At 38.0% G+C, this 27,766-nt stretch overlaps 1 protein-coding gene across 1 annotated transcript in view; it reads right to left on the reverse strand.

Moving 5' to 3' along the window:
• Positions 1 to 27,766, reverse strand: part of nrg3a (neuregulin 3a) — a 328,241-nt gene that overhangs the window by 54,707 nt on the left and 245,768 nt on the right. The window contains exon 3 of the mRNA XM_016457868.1: positions 10,004 to 10,077. Coding sequence (XP_016313354.1) covers positions 10,004 to 10,077 — 74 coding nt within the window. The remainder of the gene's footprint in view (positions 1 to 10,003; positions 10,078 to 27,766) is intronic.

The raw sequence follows: 27,766 nt of genomic DNA on the forward strand, positions 1-27,766 counted from the left end.
GTTTACAACAGTGAGCGCAAGCTAGATTAAATTGATTATTACGTTTTAAATATGGTTATTTTTCTTACAAAAACGCATCGATTCGCTACAGGAGGCCTTTGTTCCCCCCCCGGAGCCATGTGAGACACTTTTTTTTTATGGATGGGCGCATTTTAATTAAGTGCTTTTGGACTAATGCATGCAACACCATGAGTGCCATGAAACAGCTTGAAAGATCAAAGACACTTTTTTATATAACTCCGACTGGATTCGTCTGAAAGAAGAAAGTCATATACACCTAGGATGACTTGAGGGTAATTTATGGGCTAATTTTCATTTTTGGGTGAACTAACCCTTTAAGAGCATTCAGTCAGTGACACTTATGCATATTCACTTTTTGTTGCACCTTGTGAGATGGTGTGTTTGGACCTTTGCATCCACACACACACACACACACACACACACACACACACACACCATCTGAATCTTTGGTGAGCCAATGTGGGGCTGTAACCCCAAGGTTGAGATCCTCTGCCTCAGAGATTATTGAAAGCCATTACTGGTAAACATCTTCTGCATCCAATTCCCAATAAATACACTGAAGCACAAAGCACCTGCAGCGCTAATTTCATTTCATGAAGGCTGTCAGGATTTTATCTACAAGTTGTGTGAACAACAGATCCTATTAACGTTCAAGTTAGAGACCTAATAAAAAGTTCACTAAAAGTTCACCAAAGCTGATGAGTCAGTGTTACAGGTGGACTCCTGTAATACCCACCTGCCAATCAACATTAGGGTCTGATGTCAAACAGCACTTTACCTGTCTTTCTCTTTCCATGCTTTTGCAAGCAAATGCACACACACATACATACCTAAGGACTGACTAACACACGTATTTGTGGGCAGACTGGATGTGGGTGACTCATCAGTTTAGCTGCCTATGGCTACAAACGTTCTCAAGGATCTTTTCTCAAGCTTTTGAGACAGTTTCATGACATACCAGTAGATGACACGGCCAGAAAACCCCCCCGCAATGTCTAAATTGGACAGCTGTATGCGATGAGAACAGGCAGGGCCATGGGATCTCGACAGTCATGAATAATGACTATAGCGGGTGCAAAATGGTCTCTCACTGGCTCATAGGTCATGTTCAACCAGAGCTATACTAAGGATATGGGTGAGTAAAAATGATTTGGGGCCTGTGGTCTTCAAATAGGATCAGAGGAATCTATGAAAAGCAATAGGCCATGTTTAATATAGAGGATATCTAGTTCTATGCTATAATATCTCGAAAGCGTCGTCCACAGAAAATGTTGAGTTATGTTCAACAAACGCAGGCTGACTGTGTAAGTTGTACTCCAATGTGAGCAAACAAAGTTAGAAGCGAGTACGGCTTGTTCACATTTGATATAATCATCGTACTGTATGTCTCTGTATCGAGTGAGGGTATCAGACGCTCTCAGCGTTTTCAAATGTGCTAGAATGAGCCATTAAGATATCCATTTTCATCAATCCACTACCATTAAAGCCATACAAGCATAACGTCTTCTGCTGAAGCACTGCCGTGACCTTTATTTTCACTTGGTGGTCAGTATTACCATCATTTTAAGCAGTAACAATGAGATATTTGCCGTAACAGCTGCCATTACAAGTGAAATGGCAAAGTTTGTCCAGTATTCTGAGGTGGAAATGATCATTGGATACGCTGAGACAGCTGGTGAACAGACGCAGCAGGATAGAACCAATTACTGTCCTTTTCTCCTCCCATCCCTTCTGTCTTTACTTTCCTTTGATATTCATGTTACATCAGAGTTACAGAAGTCTTTTATGAACCGCCAGACAGACTGTACCTGTCAGCACTATCTCAGCTCACCATTGTTTGTCATTGTAAGGATGATGCTGTGGTCCTCCCAGGGAATTATGGGTAATAACTCTGAAGTGCTCGTGGCTTGTGAATAAAGGTGAGGAGAGGATGCCTACGAGGCTGATTGACAGACTAAGGGATGCTGGGGAGATTGAGAGGCTTAGGAAGAATTATTGAAGGAGAGCCTCATAATGTTTAGACACTAAGGAGGCCGGAGGACTGACAGAACCCAGCACTGTGAAATGAGAGGAGGAGGTCTGCCAGTACAGACAGATCTGAAAAGCCGCAGATGTGTGTAAAGACCTTGAACAGATGAGATGAGACAAGATGAGGGCGTTAGTTACAAAGCGAGATAGTGAGTGAAGGAACTGCAGAATCAAAGAAACGATGCATCACAAAATTCTAGACTGAGCCACACAATTCCATTTTCACATTTAATAGTAATAATTGATAATAATAATAATGATATATATATATATATATATATATATATATATATATACACTAAACAAAGATATAATATAATATAATATAATATAATATAATATAATATAATATAATATAATATAATATAATATAATATAATATAATATAATGCATATAATATATTTGCATTAAAAATACATGGTTCCTTTTAAAAGGATGTCAACTGAGAAATTAATCAAGACTCATTTTGGAATTGGATCTTGACTTGAAATTTAATCGAATCCCAAGGTATCTAAAGATTCCTGCTTCTAATAGCGAGTGGGTGACATTTCCTGGTGATTGGAGAGAAATTATATCGGCTCGATTTAAATAATCTGCTGCACAGAGATTCACATATGAACATGATGCCACTGTCTTTGATAACTAATCATGCCTGTGACTTGCCCTTTAAATGAAAAGTTACAAAAGGCCAATAACACTGTCATCTAGTCAGAGAGGCTGCAATGATGACAAGAAGCTTTTGTAGCCCAAATCATTCAAATATAAGCAGCCCATGGCTGCAAGAACCCTCTCTAATCAGCAAGTCTGAAAATTACTTACCCCCTCTCACCTGCTGCCTTTGGCAGAGCCATCATCACCAAGAGACTGCTAATAACCACTGACTCACTTTTCAGTAAACAGACACTGTGATCAGCAGGGAATCTGGGCAACCAAAATGAGGGATCTTTTCTCGTAAAGCTTTGAAATTAGGAGGAGGCCCTCAAAGTAACAATAACAAACAGATAACTCCACAAATAAACAGCAGGTCTCTTCGGAGGCGCATGAAATTGAGAGCTAATAGGTCGCTGTCAATCAAGCAGAATAGAAATGCACAAAGTGGTGATGTGCATTAAACCCTGAGTGCATAAATCATGTCGTACATGATTGCTGTAAATCAGATGTATTGAACACTCTTGACATTTGCCTGAATTGTTGCCAGATGGATGCTAAATTGAGTTATCATAGGAAAATGTGAGAAGATGACCATCTTCAGGCAGGTAGTTAATAGAAGCTCAACAGGTTAAAAATTAGCTTCGCTACATGCATTTTATTCTCGACCAAGATACATAAAGAAGAAACATAGCCCTTATAACCCTGCCTACGTGGCACGTTGCCAAGGAGACTGTAACGTAAGAGAACACAGTCAGCATACAATTCACTTATTTTTCAATATGAAGAGGGCTGACAAGATCTAGATCTCACTGTAAATGACCCATCCGAAAGCATTACCTCAGACCTGGATAAATATTTTACAAGTGTGAACAAGCAGAACTGCACCGGGCCTCAACAGATGAATTGCAGCAATCAGTTTAAAATTTCCCTTTATGCTTGTGTTATACTTTCCCACGTGTTAAGGTAAATTGGCTCTAGAGACTGCAATCCATTAGCGTGTTGCCCCAATGATACTGCAGTTGCCTCATTGCCCATTTTGTGTGATGATGAAAGGCAAAATAGACACCCAATCAAATAACATGCACTTTTTGTTCTGAAAAAGTCAAACGACGAGGAGAAATATTTATGCAACAATGGGGTAAGACACTTTAATAACATTTTGAAACCTTCAGTGCGTCAAAGTGCAAAAGTCTTCAATGGGCAAGATAATGTAAAAGCCATTCCTATTTCTAAGCCACAGGGGTGGCATATATCTGTACAGCTCATAATGCTTGATTAAAACTAGTTGTCATTTCAGTCAGAGTAAAATGGACTAAAATTAATAAATATGATAATTTTTTGAAGTATATTTATGTTAAAATGCAGTAAAAAATAACACTACTTGAATATTACTGGCTTTTAAATGTGCGGTAAATCTACAGAAACGGAGATGATCAAGAAGGGTGAAAAGATAAAAAACTAAATTGTAGGGTTCATGTTTTTTATCTCTTTAAACGCACAATAGCAGCTGATGCTGCAAGAGCACATTCACATCAAATCTCTGATGTTTTAAGAGAAAACCCTTCATCCTGTCCTATCTACTGTGAAGGAGAGAAAGGTATATTTGCCTTTATAGTGTGCACTTCTTTCCATCAAACAGATCAAGAACTGACGGTAGATCAAGAAAGTGAGAGTTATCTTAGTTAAGCTTAAACTACAGATGAAAATGAATTTGTTTCATACGGGAGATTTTGATCTTGAAAAATCATATTCAAAGAGGTCACTGATAGAGACTACATGCATGTTTTAAATAGCATGTCTGGCATTATATTCCAATGAAATTAACAAAAAGAACATTTGATTCTTCATAATTCACTTGGAGTGCAGACATGTGGTGTTTTGTCTTGCAAATGTTTGGCTTTGGCTGCTCGATCCTTGGTGCTATCCAGAAAATGACTAATAATTCAGAATATATGTTCTTCTTGACCCTGGGTCATGTGCTCTGATGAATATATATGATACTGAGACATAATGGAATTTTTGGATGCAAGCAAAAGGCAGAAGAATGCAGATGGAAGAAGTGTGTATCTAACTTCACCTTATTTTACATACCAGGAACGGATGGCACATAACTATTCATAAACTGAAACTCTACCCAAAAGAAATTATATAACTAGAGCCTCCACCTAGAAGTATCCCCACCTCAAAAAAGACAATTTAGACAACATTACATCTGAAATGACAAACTAAAATTGTAATAAATGCGCTTTAACAAAAATATACGTCTTTCAAACCCTCAGGCTATCTAGCCTCTTAGGCTTTTACTGTAAGTGCATTACTATAAATGCATTTCCTGTTCTATTTGACAAACTGAGGGATGAGCTAAAAATGTGTTCTCTGGTAATAACCCACAGGCCACAGATTTTTTTTTTTCAAGCTTAACTTGAATTTAACCCAGAATACTTTTAGTCACTTCGACCTTTGAAATAAGGTCTTCATGAAGTTTAAATAGTATAACTTTTTGTCCTTCAAAATGTAATTGAGCAAAATTGAAAGTAAATTACTTAATTCCCAAAAATAATATTTAAAGAAATAGATCACCCACCCAAAATTGAAAAATAATTTACTTTAAACTTGCAAAACATTATTTCTACTTTTAAACACATGCAAAAAAAAAAAAAAATATTCTGAAAAATTATGAGGTGTTTTTTTTTTCTTTTCCATAACAATACAAGCAAAAGGGGCCCAATGTTGTTTTGTCATTTCATGGACAGAAGAAATAAAGTCATGCAGGCTTGGAATGGCATGAGGGTGAGTAAATGGTGACAGAAATCATTTTTGGTGAAATATCCATTTAGGGTATAGCTATTGTTGTAATTGTTACCCATGAAGAAACTCAGCTAGAGGTTGGAGGGATAGAGACACAACGGAAAGGGAAAGAGGTTGAGAGATGTGTGATGAAAGCTTTGGCCGTGTAACTCAAGGACACCGTGACCCTGGGTGTCCCTGTCTTCTCTGAATGTTGCTTTTAAGAGCGGCGGCACAGGAGAGACTTTGGCTATGTGTGTGCCTGTCCTGTCAGTGAACCCATTACTGGCATCTCAAACTTTAAACACTGAAAGCCTGTCTACTTTTGTTTCTGAACTGATGAAGATCGTGTGAATCTGAAGAGGCAAGCGTACCATCTGAACAGAAGGGATACCAGTGAGATTACGGAAAATGTAAGAGCTGTAAAAGCCCAGTAAGTCATCCTGTGTACGTGACCTGTACGTGGAGGGTCACATGTATAAAACAATGTGCTGTGTCTAGTTGGCCAACATAAAATAGGCTTTTATTTCACAATAGCCATTTGTCACGGCACTAAATTCTCCTTCAACAGAGCTATTATTGTCTGAATTGAGTGGTAAGCTCATTATTCACAATTTGCTGTTGTGACACGTCTGAAATTGGTTACTCTGCTGTGTTTAATTCTATTTTTCGTCTGCTCAATAGGTGGCTCCTTGTCTCTGTGCCAAAAGTGATAAGAAGTGGCTAAGACTTGGCAGACTTGTAGAGCAAATCCGTGCCAAACTCTGTCAGGGTGCCATTCAGAAGATTACAATGTTGTTCATTAACCTTCAAGTGAAGTAGAAGAAACAGAAACAGACCAGAGCAAAATGCTATGTTTATGAACAATGCCACACACACTAATGTGTATCATCATGCTATGGGGTGACTTCGTTGGAAGCGAACCCAAAAAAACCTGCAGATAATTCATAAACCATCTACAACCTTGTTTAAAGGACTGGCAAATATGCTAAGATAGAGCTGCAATGTATTTAAATTAAGTAATTGTCTTTCTTTGCAACACAAACATGCTTCCTTTGTATGTAAATGAGGTTTTTGGAATTGGATTGCAGTTATGGAGTGATGCTGTATAGTTCTAGTAAAGTATGTCAGTGGCAGTTTGCCGCATCCTCCATATCCTAGCGCTCAAAATCAGGCTTACAAGATGAGAAATTGTCCCATGCAGATTTTCTGGGCACGTTTGCACTGTAACCTGATTTTTGCAATTCCTTTAGAGAATTGGAAGCGTAAAGAAATGCAAGCTTAAAGAAAATACAATATATATATATTTTTTTCTTTTTTCTATATCTTATAATCTGCAGAGATATGAGTTCCTTTTCAGTCGGTCACTCTCGGCGTCATGTCGGATGACCGACGAATTGGGATCTCGCTTAGAGAGACCAATCTACTTCGAGTGTAAACTAAACGAGCCAATGCACATTGGCATGCGATTATTGCATCCAGCTGCCACTGATCAAAGCGTGAGTATAAGTAGGCAGAAGATGCAGCGCATATTCAGTTTTTCGCTTCGGAGCCGAGCGATCACATCGTTCTGCTCCTGACTATTCTACTGAGAGAAAAAGACTGAACGAGTTCAGCGTGCTCTTTGAGAGCTCTTCGTGTTGGCGGTACGGTGCTTCAGCGGTGGTGGTTTCCCGTGTCAAGTGGGTTGCACACATCAGGCTGCACTACCCCCTGTTGGCAAACCCTCCAGGGAACCAATCCTCGGGGGTCCATCACTCCTCTTGCTCTCCGCAACCAGTTGAGCTGCCAATGGAACGTGCTGGGCCCTCCACAAGGAGCGTACCAGCCGTATCCTTTGGCGCTCCTCCCAACGACCAGATGTCGATTGCTGCATCGGAGGGTGAGCCAGAGCTTTCTGGAGAGGAAGATTCGGCTGCGCCGCTGTCCTCCGGGACTGTAGCAATGCCTGCATCGGATCCGGAAATAACGGCTATGCTTTCCTGGGCCACCGTGGGGGTAGGGCTCGAGTGGAAACTTCCACCGTGTCCCGAGCCCTCAAGGTTGCACGATTGGTTCTCGGGGTGGTCCGCGCTGGTTCTCAGTGCCCCGCCTCGGTGCCTTTCTTCCCGGAGGTGCATGAGGAGCTCACCAGGTCGTGGACAGCACCTTTTACTGCTGGAAACCGATCTGCTGGTTCCTCCTTCCTCACCACCCTCGACGGTGGTGCAGCTAGGGGGTTACAAGGGTCCCCCCGGTGGACCCGGTCCTAATACCGCCTCCAACTGGCAGGGAGAACCGTGCCTCCCCTCCCGGGTCAGTAGGTACTCGACCTAATACCGCCTCCAACCGGCAGGGAGAACCGTGCCTCCCCTCCCGGGTCTGTAGGTACTCGACTGGCCAGCGATGCTTATATGGCCTGTGGAGAAGCTGCCTCTGCCTACACACTACGGCGTTGTGGCTGTGTCTGGCTGACATACGCAAGACGGACAAGACACGATTCTTGAATGCCCCCGTGTCTCAGACCGGCCTTTTCGGCGACACGGTGGAGAACTTTGCCCAGCAGTTCTCCGCTGCCCAAAAGCAGACTGAGGCCATCAGGTACATCCTGCCTCGGCGTGCAGCTGCTGCCGTCGCCGAGGGCGGCCCACTGCCACCGCTGGCCTCCAGCAAAGCTGCGCCGTGGAGCCGGTCGCAAGGCAGCCGCCCCACCCGTCCAGGCCCCCGCCAAACCTGGTGGCAAGCGAAAGAGCAAGAGGCCCTGAGACGGGCAACCCAGAGGTGGAGGGACCTGCTCTTCTGGAGATGGTGAACACACCACTCCCTCCCCCGGAGGAGGGCCGGGTGGAGAATCTTTTGTTTTTTTTTCCGCCACTGACCTCTCGTGGTATTGAAGGTGGGAGAGAGCGCTGTACATTCACTCCCCCCACCCACAATCCCTGCCGGTACGAGACTCGAACCCGCAACCTTTGGGTTACGAGTCCGACTCTCTAACCATTAGGCCACGACTTCCCCGGTCAGTCTCTCTAAGCGAGATCCCAATTAATCGGTCATCCGACGTGACGTCTCCATTCCTCCCTTCAGGGAACGAGGGTTACCATACGTAACCGAGACGTTTTTGGCCTGGTTTCACAGACAGGGCTTAGACTAAACCAGGATTAGGCCATTGTTCAATTAGGACATTTAAGCATTTTTTTTTAATAAATGTGCCTTAGAAAACATTACTGGTGCATCTTGAGACAAAACAAAGGTACTGAAATGTCAATCAGTGCAAAATCAGACTTACATTTTAGTCTGGGAATAGGCTTAAACCTTCTCTGTGAAACCGGGGGTATATGATAAAACAGATCAATGCGCTGTACTAATACCTTTTCTGAATATAAAATATGAATGTTATCCTGTGATATGTGGGCATATGATTGTGGATGTATAGAATACGCGTTGGTTTTTGTTCAGTAAAAGGGTGTGTGCTTTACATTCTCAGCTGGTGGGATTCACCAATTACCTTGTGCACATGGCAAATTCTTGAGCAGCTCATTTTATTATCTTTCATATAAAACGGCACTGATAGATCTGTACGAGAAGGTCAACAAACAGAACCCCTCATAATCATGCTCCATTTGTGACTCATCAAGTGGGCTTACTCACTGCACACAACATGCAATCACTACCTGTACATGTGCGCACATACACACACACACACACACACACACACACACACACACAGTTGTGTTTCCATGTTTTATGGGGACATTCCATAGGCGTAATGGTTTTTATACTGTACAAACTGTATGTGCTATTGCCCTACACCAACCCTACCCCTAAACCTACCCCTCACAGGAAACTTTGTGCATTTTTACTTTCTCAAAAAAACTCATTCTGTATGATTTATAAGCTTGTTTCCTCATGGGGACCTCAAAAATGTCCCCACAAGGTCAAAATGTACTAGTATTACTATCGTTGTGGGGACATTTGGTCCCCATAACGTGATAAATACCAGGTACACACACACACACATACACACAGTGTGTATGCATGCAAGAGCACACACTCACTGCCTTATTTGGTAAAATGGTATACATCATTCAGAAAAGAGACATTCAGGTTTGGTAGAAGCGTGTGAATATACAGCCATTAGCTGAGTGGGTGGGAAAATCAAGAAATCTGTTCCTGTCAGGAAAATATGAAAATGTTGTGACACTTTAGTAATGACAAGGTTTCTATGACAACAGTGCCTGTAAGACTGCAAACTGCAAAGCCTTGTTGTTATTGGCAAATGAATGCAGAAATGCATTATGGTCCACAGAGGTTAAGCATTCATTTGGGTTAGAAGCTGATTATATGATTAAGTTATATAGCCATTTCTCTCTAATCACATCCGTGACCCTGTACACCCATTTCAAAACAATTTCAAAAGGACTGTATAATCCATAGATTGTACACATGGTATTTTCTATTAACTTCAGACACAGCAGAGTAAAAATGTATGCATTTACATGCATCTGATTTATTCAAGCAAATTGCAAGTGCACTCACTTGGGTCAGACAGGATGGAATCAGTCTTGGGCAGGAACTGGTCACAGCGAATGCCCTGGAAACCCTCTTTACACCTGATTTGGAAAAAAAAGAAAAAGAAAGACAGTTAGTAAGCAGTTTAACAGATGCTTTTATCTAAAGCCATGTATTTTAGGGAAAATCTCCATGGGGTTAAGAACTGTACTTGGCTTGTTCCTTGTGGGGATAAAGGCAAAAAAAGCAACTTTTTGGCTATTCTGGTGAAATAATGAGTATTTTAACATTTCTGGACTGGCACTATTACTTCCATTGCAAGCTGATAGATAACTAAATCAAAATAAAGTTTTTTTTTTTTAAATAAAGCGGAAATAAAATAAAATAAACAATGACAATAAAAAATAATTGTCAAACAAAAATCTAAAACTAAAAATGAGAAATGTTGCCTTGGCAACTATGTGAAGTTTAAATTTAAAATGAAAACTATCATAAAAATCAAAGCTATTTAAAAATATAAATAAATACTATGACAGTATATGAATAATATTAAAATAACACCTAACTGTAATCAAGGCAACTGGAAATTAATTTTTGTGGTAATCAACACTGCCACAAGTGTTATTGATTTAGCTTAACTTAAATTGAACCTGGAATATTACTTTAAACCCCTTGGTCACTCCACCACTCTAATTAAAACACTTTCAGGGGCCAGACTCGGCCCTGTGCATTTGATAACAATGAAACTTCTAGATGTGGATAAGCCAATCAGAGTGAAAAACGTTCGAGGGTTTTCTGGAAATCAGATGGGAAACCCAGATGTGCCATGTCATGCATCTGTTGCAGATGCCAGTAGATTGATTTGGAAATACATGGGCACAGCGAGTTTGCTGATTTTCTACCTCAGCAAAGCCCTTACTGCTTGAATAAGCTCACTCGGTGTTTTCTAAATATGGAAATGAAATGCTTGTCTTTTATATATGAAATATGTATGCCATGTACCTCCCAGCCAAGCTGTTTGCTCTCTCTACAGCTCTCTTGCTCATGTAACTGCCCATGTGTTTCTGCCTGTCTCGCTCTTCCTCGCCCTCTCTCCATCCTGTCATCACTTTATCCTCATTTTTCCCTCACTTCTTGACTTTTCAAAGACACTGGAGGCTAATCCCGCTTTCAGCTGGTTGAGTCAGGAGAGCAATGTGACAAAGAAAAATGTCCCTGGCTCTAAATGGCAGAGTACAAACAGAGCATGCATATGCCATGCGCACGAGCCTCAGCAGATAGCATAAGCCTTTGTTGGTTATACAGCACATTTCATCCTTTTACAGAGGATCAGGAGCTCAATTTAATGCTGCATATTGCTTAGGCTGTACGTTTCCAAGTTTCCAACTGAAAAATAAATACATTTTAAAGACCCAATCTTTTCTTTTTTATATTATATGCAACATAAATAAATATTGCACATTTGCTTGCATCAGCAGCTTTCTCTGAGCTATTTATAGTTACCATATGACATTGCTTACTTTTCATGTCATTTTCACACCTGTAGATGATTTGTTTTGTTCTGAAACAAGGATATATAAATACATACTACATAAAATATATAAATATATATATATATATATATATATATATAATATATAAACACAGTTAGAGCGAGAATGAAGGCTTCGTCTGGACAGCATTCTTACAATGCATCTGTTTCGAGGAAAAGCCATGAGAAGAGCTGCTCTTTGGTTTTCAACTGAAATAAGAAATGTGCTCACCCACATTATGAATTATAATATAGCTTGGTTCATTGGTCCATTGGGTCAGATTGCTTTCTTACCACAAGCAACCGCTTTAGAGTCAGTTTTCAATTGGGCTGAGACTACCTCAATCAGGCAATCTTGGGCCGATTATTTTGGTTTGAATCCGAGTATGATTGCTGTGTTCATATATGCCAAAATTAATTGAACCAAGGGAGAAATGCGCCAGGTTCAGAAACAAATGCTCCAACCAAGCCAGGTGTGAAAATGCCCTTAGAAAATATGTTTTTGCTTCGCCAACAACAATAGTTTGAAAGTCGTAGTAGACTCATTGCATCATAAACAGTAGTGGTGTTTTGTCCCAAAATGAATCAGTGTTTTGAATAAATTGGTTGAATGAATGATTGAACGATTCACTAATAAAGACCGTTGCTTGTATTCTTCTAGAATGATTCAATTTTTTTTCCAATGAGTCAGTTGAACGAATTATTTAATTTGTTTAAAGACAGGCACTTGTCGCCACCTACTGGCATAACGATAATCTGTAATCTGCAGGATTCATTCCCAACACTAATGGACAGATGGACAGTCTGTCAGTACCTCGCAAACACAACAAGCAGAGTGATAAAAACAATGAAAGTCCCAGTTCTGGCTAAATACATTGTATAATTCACTACATTTCCCAAGCCTCGAGTTCTTTGAAGTGAACTGTTTTCAGTGTAACTGTCTTTCTTTTTGTCATGTACAAAATAAGCACTGTTACAAATGTGTTGCTGTGTTCATGAAACAGACTTACTTTCTGTATCATTCCATTTTTTCCTTATTACCACAAGAACCACAGAAAACTGATGAAATTGAATAATTGTCAAAACCCAAAATCCTAAGCGTACGAACAGCAACAAATATTCATTGGGCCTCATTCATGAAACACAAGCAGAACAAATTTCTATGTAAATTGTTCATAAAACCATTCTTACGTAAACTGTTAATGTGGCAATTTACATAAGCATGATTTTACGAATGATTTACACAGAAATGATAATTGACAGTGTCTACTATAAATAGCATCACAGTGATATAATTTTTTACACCCTTGTCCAATCTGATGTTAACAATTATCACTCCTCGCTCTATAGTAGAAATCAGCATAAGACTCCCCAATTAATGTGTCCGCAGGCAAGTGGAGCTGATAAAGATCTGTGAGATAAGAAAGTAGTGCAGTACAAATTTACAGAAGGAGGATCATTAAAAGAGAGATCAAGTGCTATGGCTGCATTGTGAGGAACAGTCATTATGGGCACAGTATGAGCTGTGGCAATTGGCAAACAGTGGCAATTAAAATGTGGGGAGTGGATGGAAAGAGGTGGAGGTGTGGAACTGTACCCAAGAGACCACATTTTGGCTGCTTGCCTCTTTTTATCTCGCCCCGCACACACATTTTGTTCACAGGCTTGATTTATGTGGAAAGATGATACATGTTTATCGCAGTAGGAGGCTTCCTGTTGCTCAGCATACGGCCGAAGCAGAGGCCTTTTCTTTCATACAAAGCTTTTTTTCTCACTTGTGCACATGGCATTGTGTTTCGGTTCTATCAACATGAAATACTGAAACGCGTCTCGGCCGGGTGTGACGATGTCTTTTAATTGACTAGGCTACAGTTATTTCTAACGTTCAATTATTTTTTCTTTACTCCATGAGGCCTTGTCATGTTACAGGACTCCCTGTGTAAAATCTTTCATTTCTTCTTCATAATATAGGTCTATATATAACATACGTGTCTTCTTGTCACTTTCATGCTCCTCACAACCCTATAATTTTCCTTGGAAATTTTGCAATTGTATATTCATTAGTCTCGGAGACCTGCGAATGAAAATGTTAATATTTCTCACGGACCCAGAATGTATTGAGTGTTGCCTGGCTTTTAATTAGCACCACACTCATTAATTAGCAGGAACAAATTGGGGAGGGGGATGGGATGCTGGAAGGAGGTGTAGCTCATTCTAACTAAGAGGCAGCTTTACAGGCACAGATAAATATAAATACCAAGCCTCCAGCTGTCAGATTCTTGCTGAATGTGAGAAGAACATGCACATTTAACTATGCACTGTTAATGATCAGGCTTCGGTGTGTTTATCAAAACCAGAAAACCATGTGAACCCATTTATGGAGTTCATAATTTCATAATGGGAAACGTAACAGACAACAGTACAGAAGCAGCATGCATAAATACCAATTAAAGCAACCTGATAGTTCATCATGAGAACCTTTAATTAAAAGGAATGAGATCTGGAGTATGTTCCCAGGCTACTCACACGGGCATTTTGAGATTTAGAGCAAGTTACTGTGTTTAATCATGTTATGTTTACTCTGGCTTCTCAGCTGTTCTGTTTATATGTTGGAATTCATCTCTGTTAGTCTAAACAGAAGTAAATCATAACCTTAGCCAGCATGGACATTTGACATTTACGATTTGTTTCAATTGCTGTATATGCATTTATGCCACAAATTGTTCACACGAAGTTGTAATTCCATCAGAGACAGGAAGCATCCAAATGACCTGTATATATTTACATTAACAGTCTTTTTGCAGGTTAAGCCAGTAGGTTGTCTTTATGAATCAGTTATACATTCTTTCACACTTGATAATACATTAAAAAACGAAACAAGCAACTGTCTTCATAAACGAGCCACTGAATTATTGATTCAACCAATTAGTTCAAAAACGATAATCTAGCCAGGAACAAAACAAGGGACAGTGTTTACGAGTAAGTCAATGATTCATTAGCTTAACGGATTTGTTCAAAACACTGATTCATTACGGAACACACCACCACTAAAGGGTGTTTTTTTTCTAATTTTAAGCTAAATTAGACAAAGTAACTGGAAATAGTGTGTCTAAGTCACACAGTGTAACTGCTGCATAAAAGCAATATCACTATTAATAGGGATGTTTTCCCTAGATATCAGAATGGCTGTGATGGACGTGCAGCACAACAGCAACCCGTAGGTGATGGTAGCAAATTAGATTAAGCTTTTGAAAACGATCTTTGTGTATCTTTTGTCTTCATTAAACAGTAAGCAATATTTGGAAAGTGTGAATTATAGAACAGACATCTAATTAAATGAGGCAGAAAGTGAGGCAGTGTTTGTTTAACGTATGAAGTGGCTTATGTACCAAACTTTTAAAAGCAATAGGAGGGCATCGATTCGCATTGAAGATTTGACATTTGAGAGAGCCAATTTCCTGGACCTCAAACAAAGCAGAAACTATGGATTTCCTTTTTGTAACCTTTGACCATTTTGTACATGATCATACCTGTGGCCACTTTCAACATGCACACAAAAAGACGCAGAGTCAATCGATTTTTAGTGGTGTGAAAGGGTATTTAAAATGCCAAGCCATTTCCCAAGCCCCAAAATCACACTCAAGCAAAGACCAACGGACATCGCAGCAACTTGTTCTGTTTAAACTATCATTATCACAGATCCACACGGCATCATCCAGTGAGCCTGATAGTGCACTAGTGAAGTATCCATTATCGTTAGCACAGAGGCTAGCATTCACCTGCTGTGATCTGCTGAATTGAGTGAAGAGAACTGTGAGAGGGTACAGGTACTCTGAAGTGCTCTCAGAGAGCCATTTTCTCTGTAGTTTTGCACCCCTGGTCAACCTGGCAGTATGCTGGGAAATGTAGACAAGAGAGAGACTCTAAGAACATCCCAGACATCTCTGTCACTGGCCTTTCTTTGTGCGGTTAATGTGAATAAGTCAGTCTTATTGTGCCTGGTGGTAGCATGGAGCTAGAAAAAAGTTTACATTAATATTCATTCTTATATTTGATTTTGTGCTATCAGATTATAAGTATTAGAATATTGACTTACATACCTCAGTGTAAATGCGCTATAATGCGCTTTTATTAAGCAATTGACTTATGTTAATACAATATTTGCTCTTTCTTTTCAGTATAAAATTATTATCCCTCTCCACAATATTCAGCCTTTTTCTTTCTTTTTCATCTTGACCACATTGGTTCAGCAATAACCTTGTCTCTGAGCTGATCGAATAGCACTTATTAACACTGCCAAGAGAGGGTCTGATTTCATGTTGGCTGTCTGAAACCTAGTTTCAAACGCTGGCATATGCACTATCCTCCATTGATGAAAGTTAGAGGATAATAGGAAAAAAAGGAAAAGTAATTCAGACCCATTATATGTGTTCAAGAACAGATACGTAACGTGATTTAGGGAAACTACAACCCAGGCTTTCTGGAAAATATGTGCCTGTGGCGACATTTCTGCAAAATGATATTACATTGCTTCTTACACTTTTCGCAACACATTCAAAGTGAAATGTCAGTCCCACTTTATATTAGGTGGCCTTAACTACTATGTACTTACATCAAAAATAAGTACAATGTACTTATGTTCATACTGCATTGTCAAACATGGTAACACTTTATTTTAATGTGTCCTTGTTACATTTTACATGTACTTACTATTATAATAACAATAAATGATGCATACAGTAATTACATGCAAGTAACCCTAAACCAAACCCTAATCCTAACCCTATCTGGCAGCATTTAATTATGTTGATTGTTTGGAAAGAAGCACTAAAAGTTTAATGCTCTATTGCATTTGAAACTAACATAGCACCCTACCCTAAACATAACCTGATATTGGTAACAAAAGCAAATGTAAGATAAAATGCATCTGCTAAAGCATCCATGCTATTTCAGCTTGCTTCTACAACTTTTTAATTCTGTTTTATCAAGTTCACATGATTCGGTACATGACCGATTGATAAATCGGTTTCACATGATTTGTACATGAGCCCTGCAATTCAAGTTCAACACCGTACCAGGTGAGCTACCAAGCAAGTTTACTACATACAAAACGCTGTACATATGGTGAGAAAATAAGTGTTTATTAATCAAATCTGCCATTGATTCAAAATTAGTTTGAAAAGGAAGGTGTTTGCATTTTACTGTAATTTCAGCTGGAAACTAAAGAGAATTGTATATATAGGTACATTTTTGGAGAAAAAATGTAGGCAGAGGCACATTTATCCAATGAGCCTAGGTTGCTTTACTCTTATGGAGGGATAAAATGTGCTATCTTGACAACTTAATTTGATCACATATGAATGGATGTGTATAAACCAAGAACATTTACAGTACAAAGACTGGCAACTCTCCATGTACCCTTAAATAGCGAGCAATGCTGTCTTGCCTAAAATAATCCTGGAATATAATACATGACTTTTGCTCAGATTTTGCCCCAATTTTGGATTTCACAGAATGTGTAGTACATTTTGGGCACAGACTTTTAACTAGTTAGAGGATATTAAACATGTTTGATATTTTGAGCTGATTTTAGAACACATAGGCCTATTGTTTTAATTTGTCATGTGTCTCCTATCAACGGGGCACATGTTTCTCCATGATAATTTTGTGTTCGTATGCCTATAAAGCCTGGTTGTGTGTGATCCTCAGTGGGTTAGTGTATGATGATCATATTTTTTTTATTCATCCATTTTCAAAGTAGGCTAGTGTATGCTGCCTATAGTCTTTTAAAATCTGCACAGATTTTAAAAGTCATGCAGTGTATTCCAACCTTTAGGTATGCCGCATATAATTTGTACACACGAATGTGGAAGACCTCTCTTACTCCCCCTTTTTTTGTCGGCCTGGCCTCCTTAAATAATTTACATTCTGCTGTCAGCAAACCTGAAAATAAAAGATGGCTCACTTGTCTCGTGTTCTTATGTTCACCTTCGACTGACCCTCCTCATTTCAAAACACGAGTGGAGATGCATGGAAAGCTAATTCCTCTTTTTCCTTCCTGAAGAAGTGTAAGGGCCTCTTCTAGCAGCTTGACTCAAGCTGTGCATGCACTCGTGTTTATGTTGCCATCAACTTCAAGCCTGTGACAGGTGTTCTTTTAACTTTTAACATGCAATTTCAGCGGATGCCGGCAGATGTGAGAAGAGGCGAATAAAATGAGATGACTATTGCACAACATAAATCAAAGATCCAACAGAGGAATCCAACAGAGAACATACGGTAGAGTTGAAAAGACTCGTACTGCCTTTTTAGCAGCCACTGGTAAATACAACACTCAGTTATAAGACCGAGCTAAGGAGACAGACGGTATGATTTTGTTACTTAAGCTGTAAAAAATGCTGAATGACTGTAAATAAACCATTAACTTTTGAAAGTCAGCATTCAGTTGCAACAGACTTTTTTTTAGAAAATATTTTGAAGAATGTTATTAACCACACAGTTCTGGTGAGTGCTGACTTTCATTGTATGGACCAAGAAAAAAATAAAATAAAAATCAGATACAGTAAATGATGACAGAATCTCTTTAAGAAAACCCTAAAGCCCCCTTCACACTGCCAGCGACACACAGCGACAAAGCGATATGCTCCTATTCATTTTCAATGGAGAGCTGGCGACTTCCGGCGACATGAGCGACAGTGACCGTTGGCGACAGAATGTGGGCGTGTCAAGCGATGCGAGTCAAGCGACAAAAGTTAAGAATTGTTTAACTTTATGCAAATGAACAGCGAATTTCACGAGCGACAGCCAATAGGAGTGAAGAATCTGTCAGTGGTGCTCACATGTCACCGTCTCGATTGCAGGCAAGACAGGACAGATTTCCTGAGCGATTTTATATGATTTGACTGTAACCACATACATGGATATAAAAAATGACACGTAGAAAAGAAACCGTTGGCTGTCTAAGTGAGTTTGATTCATACATTGATGGTTCGAGTTGTTAATTACATGATGCAGTGAGCAGTTTAGCACCGGTTAACGATTTAATGTACGAGTACTGCTGTAGTTTATATAACAACACTCTCCAACAGCAGAATGGTACTTTTATTTCTTGTAAGTCTAATTCCTAGTCATAATAGAATGATATCTTAGTTTTACCGGCAATATAGAGTTTGTAATTGCATTTTATATGTCCAGATATGTCCAGACGTGCAGTCTACCAATAACATTAGAGCTACAGCAGTAGGAACTCCCACAAGCGTCTTCACAGCACGGAGTCTAGCGACATACAGCGAAAAAGTCGCTGGCAGTGTGAACGGGGCTTAACACCCTTACAATTATTATAGTTTTCTTAACATAAGAGATTTGTTGCAACAGAACAATTTTAGTATGCTGAGCTAGGCCATTGCTTTAGGACGTGGTTCAGCCTTAAATACCTATATTACAGATAATTCAGCTGTATTCAGAGGTGCCATGTACTTATTTTCCTTGAGGGGGCACTGATGGCAGTCATGGCTCACTTCTTGCTCTAGGCAAGGATAAATATGGATAGGATAAAACATGACCAAAAGAGAAAAAAGCTCCCTATTTAAACATGATGGTCTAGTGCTAGAGTTTTCAAGGATGCAAGAGGACATTCAAAGTGAGGTGAAAAAGGTCAAAGCTGCTCTGACTATTCAATGAAAATGCATGGTGATCACTGGCTGTCAGGTTCTTGTTGCAATTTTAAATCATTCTATATACTGTGATACAATATAATTTATAAGTTTTGATAAATATATATATATATATATATATATATATATTGCATTGAATATGATCACAGTTTGCACAAAAATGTTAAGCAGTACAGTTTTTCAATAATAATAAATGTTTCTTGAGCAGAAAATCAGCATATCAGAATGATTCTGAAGCATCATGTGATATTGATGACTGGAGTAATGGCTGCTGAAAATTCAGCTTTGCCATCACAGGAGTAAATTACATTTCTTTTAAATTGTAATAATATTTCACAATATTACTGTATAAATTATATATTTCCATTGTATGAAAAGAGCATATGACCTTTTGCCCCCTTTAGTTTGTTGCTTCTGGCAGTACCACAGTTCTGCTCTTCTCTTTTTATGTATAAAACAGAGAGAAAAGCTAGACTGCTGAGGCCTTGGTACATTCACTCCAACATGTAACAGAGCCTGACCACAGTGTGAGCTCTGAATACATGCAAGAGCTCAAGCCGACACAAGTGTGATGTAACTGTTGATACACCCTTTCAAAATGAAATGCCAATGAAAGCTTGATAAGCAAAGCATAAAAATTCCCTGCTTATCACCCAGCCTCCTCCAGAGGATTCAAACACCTTTATAACCAGTCCTCTAATCTCTGCTTTTTAAATAACGCTAACCACTGGCATTTTTTTTTTATCAGATTAGATTTTTCTATTATTTATTTTAAGTAGTTCCATGCAAAATGGCACTCCTATGAAGCATTTTGTCAAGTGGATGTTATCAGTTTAGATTTTGTTGAATCTAAGCTCAAGTGATGCTAGTATGTTAGTAGTAATCTGTGTTTTGAGTCATTCATGTCTTGACCCCTTTGGTGTACTTGTTTGATGGATTTGATTTTGACTCAAGCAGTCAAATCAGATTGATCTAATGATCTAAATACAGGCTTCAGTGATCACAGTGCAGATGAACATCAGAGCACATTTGCACAAACATTTAGAAAGCTATATTTAGACACTTAACGGAGACACGATAAAACAGGATATTATCCTGTGGAGAGAAAAAAAAAATATATATTTATATAAAATATATATACACAGTGCCCTCCATAAGTATTGGAACAGTAAAGACAAAATTGTTTGTTTGCTGTGGAGTCAAGAAATCTGTAAATATGATTAAAAGATGAATATGAGACAAAACTACAGAATGTCACATTTTATTATTGGGTGTTTTAACATAAATGTTTTTTACCAGCTAAGAAGATCAGCACTTTTAGAGTTCATCCCACTATCTGATGTGAGCATATGTATTGGAACAGTTGCCTCACATGTCTTTCTGAGAGATCAGCTGTGTTCTGTTGCATTAATTCTTCAGATGTTAAAAGCAGGGAATGTGTCGTATCAATTATATCCATAGCTTTTGCATTCTGAGTCTTGCTTTCGATGACGACACACACAAACCAGGATGAAGACGAGGGAGCTGACGCTGAGAAAAAAGCAATCAATTTGGATGCTAAAAGAAAAGAGGAAGTCAATTAGAGCTATAGCAAAAACAAAGGGCATGGAGAAATCAAGAGTTTGGAGACCACCGGAGACATCAGCAGCCATCAACGACCTGATCGGCTGAGAAAAACAATAGCAGTTGATGATAGACAAATCATAAAAGCTGTGAAAATGAACACTAAAATACATGTCTGTAAAATCACCAACAACCTCCAGAATGCTGGGGTGATGCTCTGACAATCTACTGTCTCTTGAACAGGCCCTCTCAATTTTAATGATTACTTAATGTATGATGGCAGCAGCAGAATGAATTTGGAAGGGTACAAATCCATCTTGGCTATATTCAAGAAAATGCCACCAGACTCATCAGAATATATATAACATGCTGTGGACAGCTGAGTCTCATATTCTGGAGCCCATAATACTTCAAATAGGCGATCACTTGCTTTGGGTTAAAATGAGAAAAGAAAAAAAAAAACACTGATTTGCCATGCTCAGCATCCTTTTCAATGATGTGTGCAAATTATATGGTAATAAACTTTGGAGTTTAACATTTTTCCTCCTTTTATCTCTTTTCATTGTACTGTAATTATACATGCATACACAAATGCTATACAAGAATAATTATGACTCAGTGTCTCATGTCAATAGCTGTTAAATGAAGCCTCAGCACATTAAGTCAAGCAGTAGGGAGAAATGAGCTTAAAATAGCTTGTATGTAACAGAACAGTCTTGTGAAAAGTGTTTTAGTCAATGTTAATTACAGCACAAAGTGTGTATTATAATTAGAAAGTTTTTAAACATGTTTAATGCAGAAGTAATATATAGCTATATTACATCTGGAATGCTACATCAAATTGGGTAACGCAAAACAACTTACATAAACAGAGGGGTGGTCATCAAAACCACCCCTCACAAAACATAACATTACAAACAGTTTTCTAAGTTACTGTTTATTCATTAAAAATCATATCAATTTAATAAATAAAATAAAAATACACAAAAAATACATATACATACAGTATATATATATAAAAAAAAATATATATAAAATGTGCTCATGATTTCCTATAATTTTATCAATTGTCTATTAGATGAATTGTTGTAAAAAGATTTCTCAGGTTGCATGAACTTGTATGAAAGTTTTATGCAATTATAAGATCTAAGAATGAGAAAATGTTGTTAACCAAACAGTTGCCGTTAGCAATTGATTTCCATAGTAAGGGGAAAAATACTATGGAAATGAGAAAATTATGAGTAAATGAAGACAACATTTTCATTTTTGGGTGAAGTATCCCTTTAACTAGAGCAACTCGTTAATCATTTAACTTGTTCTAAACTTGACTTGTTCTAAACTGTGAAGTCAACAAACTGAGTGACAACAAAATCAACAACAACTGTGCAAATAAAACTGGCAAAGAATTGACAAACAATGCATAATTTTTTATGCCCCAGTACACAGTGCATGCTGGGAAATGGTGAATTGGCTTATTTGAATTGCATTTATCCAACTCAGCTGCAGATCGATTTTAAAAAGCAGAATATACTGTAACAGAAAGATTGGTTTGATGTGCGCTACTTGTCTTGTTAATATCCTGAAAAAAGTAGTAATAACAATAACAATAATAATAATAATTATATTTTTTATTACAAAATTTTTAATTTAATAATATTTTTTATTTTATTTATGTTTTTTTAACTTTATTTACATTCTTTATCTAAGAATGTAAATAAAGCTTTTTAACCACTGGGGGGACTTTTTTCAAAAGTCTTATGTTTGACTTCCAATTTGATTCTAAGAGGAGCGACGAAACTCATTAAGGTGACAGTGCAAAGCAGAGAAGAGGGTGAAATAATTAGAACATCAGAAGAAGACACTTACACAGCTGCTCTAGCCTGCCTCGGGACTGGCTCTGTGATTTGATATTAATTACAGGCACTCCAACACAGACACACACACTCCCCTCACAAAAATCTAAGGCACCTTGCTAAAATAAGAACTGCAAATTCATGGTCTTCAGGGTTTCAAGTGAGAGAAAAAAAGGAACGTGTGTCCTAGGAAAAGAGAAGAGAGGAAAGGAAAATTAAACCAGTCTGTTATGTAGACTGTTCTTCTCAAAAACATCACACACTACTCGAAGGCCCTTGTAAGGTATTTTCCAAAAACCATCCTGGTCATTCATCCTTGTGTTAAATTACAAACATTTTGTGGAAAAAAAGTAGCTTTTACGTTTCAATGATATTCAATGATATGTGATGTGTTTGAGCCTTGAGCCTTGGCTTGAACTCAGAACATTTCTGCAACCAAGCCAATTTTTTATAAAGTCCAACTTTCATGCACTGTATAATACACGGTTCAAAAGTTTGGGATCAGTAACATTTTAAATGTTTCTGAAAGTCTCACAGTTGACCACAAATACAGAAAACAACAGCAATATTGTGAATTATTATTAGAATTGAATTACATTTATTTGATTTGAATATATTTTCAAATGTATTTAATTACTGTGATGGCAAAGCTGAATTTTCAGCAGCCATTACTCCAGTCTTCAATGTTGCATGATCCTTCAGAAGTCATTCTAATAGGTTGATTTGGTGTTAAAGTAACATTTTATTATTATTATTATTATTATTATTATTAATGTTGAAAACTGTTGTTTAATATTCTTTGTGGAAGGCTTGATATATTCTGTCAGGATTCTTTGATGCATATGTAGTTCAAACAGCATATTATTTGAAATATATTTTTATGTAACATTAAAAATGTCTTTATTGTCACATTTGATCAGTTTATGGTGAATCAATTTTAAACTTAAAAAAATATATATTTTTCACAAAAATCTTCTCACAAAAATTTTAATGCAAACTTTAGAACAGAAGTGTATTGTATATTAGGCTGTGCGATATTGAAGAAAAATGCGATATGCGATAACTCATTAAATAATGCGATATTCGATATGCGATACGATAATGCTTAAAGTGCCACATGCTCAGATGAAACAGTGACAGCCCTATTGTATATCAGGAAAAAATGCATAATGTGGTAACATCATTTGGTTTTATTTAAGCAAAAAATATTTAATGTATCAGAATCAGTCTGATTTCATTGGGTTACACTATCAATATGCATTTTAAGATTTTTAAACTTTTCTTAAAAATGCGCAAAACTACATTTTACACTACAGTTACCAGCTTTGGTCGCAACAAAAACGATTTTGAGTCGTGTGAGTTCACAAGCCCTTGAACTGTACAGCTGTTTGGGGGTGTAGTAAACCAACATCACAGATGAAGAAGGGATGGGAAAGAAATACGTGGGAGAATAAAATGTGTGTGTCAGACAAAGGAAGGGAAGGAGAGTGGGGGGATAAAATGCTTGAGTTCCCGGCATATTGCCTGGCTGCTGGTTTGGCTGGTGCCAAGTGAGCCCAGGCTCCATCTGGCCATGTTAGTACAGGCCTCTGAGGGCAGAACTCCACTGATGAGTCCCTGTTCATTCCAACACTGACAGATGCCTATGGCGAGAGAGAGAGAGAGCGGCAGAGAGAAAAGAGAGTATTTCTCATTACCTAAATAGAGCCAGGAACTTACGCAATAACTCATGTGCCAGCTTGTGTATTGATGGGCTGAAGGTTCGGCCTCTCTGACAGAAAAAAAAAAGAGGGAAACTTGGCATGAAAGAATCTCCCGGTGATGGGAAAATATCTACCTTTATACCTGATGGCACATGAAGGCATCCACCGTGACAAGCATCGGACACAAATGCCCTGCTGAAACATCAAGTGCGCTCACACTGAAAGCCTGATTCAGCAGCAGCTGTCACGTGTGTCAGGAGAGAGAGTTGCCTATACAGCAATGCTTGGGGTGACATCATCAACAAACAAAAAAAAAAGATGCGTTTCATGTGGTAACTTCTAAATAAATGATTCAACCCAAACTTAATATCACTGAATCAACTTGACTATACAGCAGGTTATACAAACCAAAATAATATAATTTAGATAATAATAATTGATTTTTTTTACATTAATAATTTACATTAATTTACATTAATTTACATATATAGCATATAGCAAAAGTGAAATAAATGTATGTAACAAAAGTTTTCTATTTCAAATAAATGCTTTCTAAAAACTTTGTTCTGTTAAAATGTTTCCAAAAAATATTAAGCAGATAATAAGGGACATTAATATTGATAGATTTCTGAATTTCTGAAGGATCATGTGACACTGAAAATTCAGCTTTGCCATCAGAGGAATAAATTGCATTTTAAAATATTAAAATAGAAAACCGTTATTTTTAATTGTAAAACTATAACACAGTTTGTGCTTTCTATGTAGAAAACTTAGCTCAAATATCTTCAAAGCTCAAATGGCTTTACTGTTTACTATGCAGACTTCCTGGTTTCTTGCGAGTCCGCTACGAAAAATCAGCCTTCCTATCTATCCGCAATGAAGCAGACGGAGGTCAATGTGGCATATGATGCTTGTTATGAAGCCATGAGAAACTGCTTAAAATTGAGAATATGACTCCAGTGACAGAATGAGCATGTAGAGGGTTAGACAGGACACCAGAGAGATGGATCCAACTGTGTGGGGGTTTGCTATCTGGAATAGCTCCGTTCAAAATCTGCTCTGGTCCTGAAGTGGGCAGTCCGCTGCTGGTGATCCACTCCATTTGAGTTGGCCGGAGTCTTCCCTTCTGCTGATACCAAGCTCATTACAAGCTAAAACAGCTGGTGAACATCTGCTACTGACAATGCAATCAAATGCATACTGACCCATGCTTATATTTACCACAGCTCGTGCGCTGACATCTGGAATAAGGACATGCACAATGACTGCTAAAAACACTATTTTATTGCTTTAGTTTAACTCTTTCTAAGCAGTGTACAATGAGGATCGCACTTCACTACACAGTGTATACACATTTATATAGCATCTGTGTGTGCATAAAGAAGTTTACTGAAAGCAGCTCTAGTATACGAGGAGTCTCTCTCCCTAGAGCTCTGAGCACCCTGTTTGTTTACCTGCTCTGGATTTGGTATGATTAAAAGAAAATGAGAGGACAAGTCATATGAGAGAGAGAGAGAGAGAGAGAGAGTTTTTAAATTTGAAAGCCAAAGAACATTATGTAATCAATTTTTTTTAAAGTAATACACTGTGTTCTGAGAAAAACAATCAGGACATTGAGTCTCATGCATTAAAAGTTTTAGAGTTCCATTTTAAAGGTTACATATGCACAAATGGCAGAACAAGCCATCAAGCTTTCAGCATGCTAATGGTCATTTGTATAACTTACCTAAAATACCTGCTTTTTCTTTGCTGTAACAATGTGGCTAGATCACTTTTTTCAGCTGCTTTTCTGCAATATTTAGCAGCTAATACAGGTACACTGTAGAAATTTTTATTTAAATATCAAAAGTAATTTTTGGGGTTTGTCATATATTCAATAACTAGTAATATTATTTGAAAATAAAAAAGGAACAGTAAATTTTAATTTGTAGGTAGTCATTATTAAGTACAAGTATATACAGTACAAATACATTGTAATAAATGAATAAACACTAATTTATGTAATGATTACATTGTTACAGCAATAGGTGGCAACAACTTAATGCCTTTATGAGTCATTGAATTGTTCAACTGAAAGAATATGTGGAAAACATTGATTCATTAAGGAATCAAGCAAGTGACTGGCTACATCCGAAATGGCATACTTCCCTTCGAGACGGTGTGCGAAAAACAGTATGTTAGCAGAATAGTATATCTGAATGCACAGTATTCGCAAAACAGTACACAAAAATTCCCTGGAAACCTACTATTTCCAGGGAGATTCTGAAGTGCGCATCCAGTGAACAGTTTACTATCTCATGAGGCCACGGGACAGGAGTATTCGATTTCAGACACAACCACTGTCTTTTTGAACAAATCATTCAGTTGAATCAACATGTGGAAAAAAATGTATTCATTCAAGAACAAAGCTAGTGACTGTCTTTATTAGTGAATCATTAAAATGAACCAATTCAGTGAAAAATGCTGATCCATTCAGAAACACAACAGAAACACAACTGTGTTATGCTTTCTGCTGTGACTTTAATTGGAACTGTTGGCGGTACATACCCTTTTGTATAAAAAGCAATATCATATATATATGTACAGTCGTGGTCAGAATTATTGGCACCCTTGGTAAATATGATCAAAGAAGGCTGTGAAAACAAATCTGCATTGTTAATCATTTTGATCTTTTATTTAAAAAATTCACATAAATCTAACCTTTCATTGGAGAATTTAAAATGGGGGGAAATATCATTATGACATAAATGTTTTTTCTCAAATACACGTTGGATGCAATTACTGGTACCCCTAGAAATTCTTATGAGTAAAATATCTGTGAAGTATATTCCCATCCATATTTACAATTTTGAGCATACCAGGGTGATTATGAACATGAAATTATCCAGCCATGGCTTCCTGTTTCACAGGAATATAAATAGGAGGGAAAACAAAGGCCAAATTCCCTTAATCATCCATCACAATGAGAAAAACCAAAGAATATATTTCTGATGTGCAAAAGATAATTGAGCTTCACAAATTAGAAAGTGACTTTAAGAAAAGAGCTAGAGCAGTGAAAATTCCCATTTCCACCAGCAGGGCAATAATGAAGAATTTCCAATCAACAGGAAATGTTACAAATCTGCCTGGAAGAGGACGTGTGTCTATATCGTCCTAATGCACAGTGAGGAGGAGAGTCTGAGTGGCTAAAGACTCTCCAAGGACCACAGCTGGAGAATTGCAGAAAATAGTTGAGTCTCAGGGTCAGAAAACCTTAAAAAATCAAATCAAATCAAACAGCACCACATGTTGTTTGGGAGGGTTTCAAGAAAAAAAAAAAAAAAATCAAGAAAAGAAAATGCTCTCATCCAAAAACAATCCCCAGCATATTCTGTTGTCAGACACGACTGGAACTTCAAATGGGACTGGCTTCTATGGTCAGATGTAACTAAAAAATTTGCTTTTTAGCAACAAACACTCAAGATGGG

The sequence above is a fragment of the Sinocyclocheilus anshuiensis genome, unplaced genomic scaffold (genome assembly GCF_001515605.1).
Source record: "Sinocyclocheilus anshuiensis isolate Anshui unplaced genomic scaffold, SAMN03320099.WGS_v1.1 scaffold63, whole genome shotgun sequence".
In the NCBI taxonomy this organism is placed as follows: Eukaryota; Metazoa; Chordata; class Actinopteri; order Cypriniformes; family Cyprinidae; genus Sinocyclocheilus; species Sinocyclocheilus anshuiensis.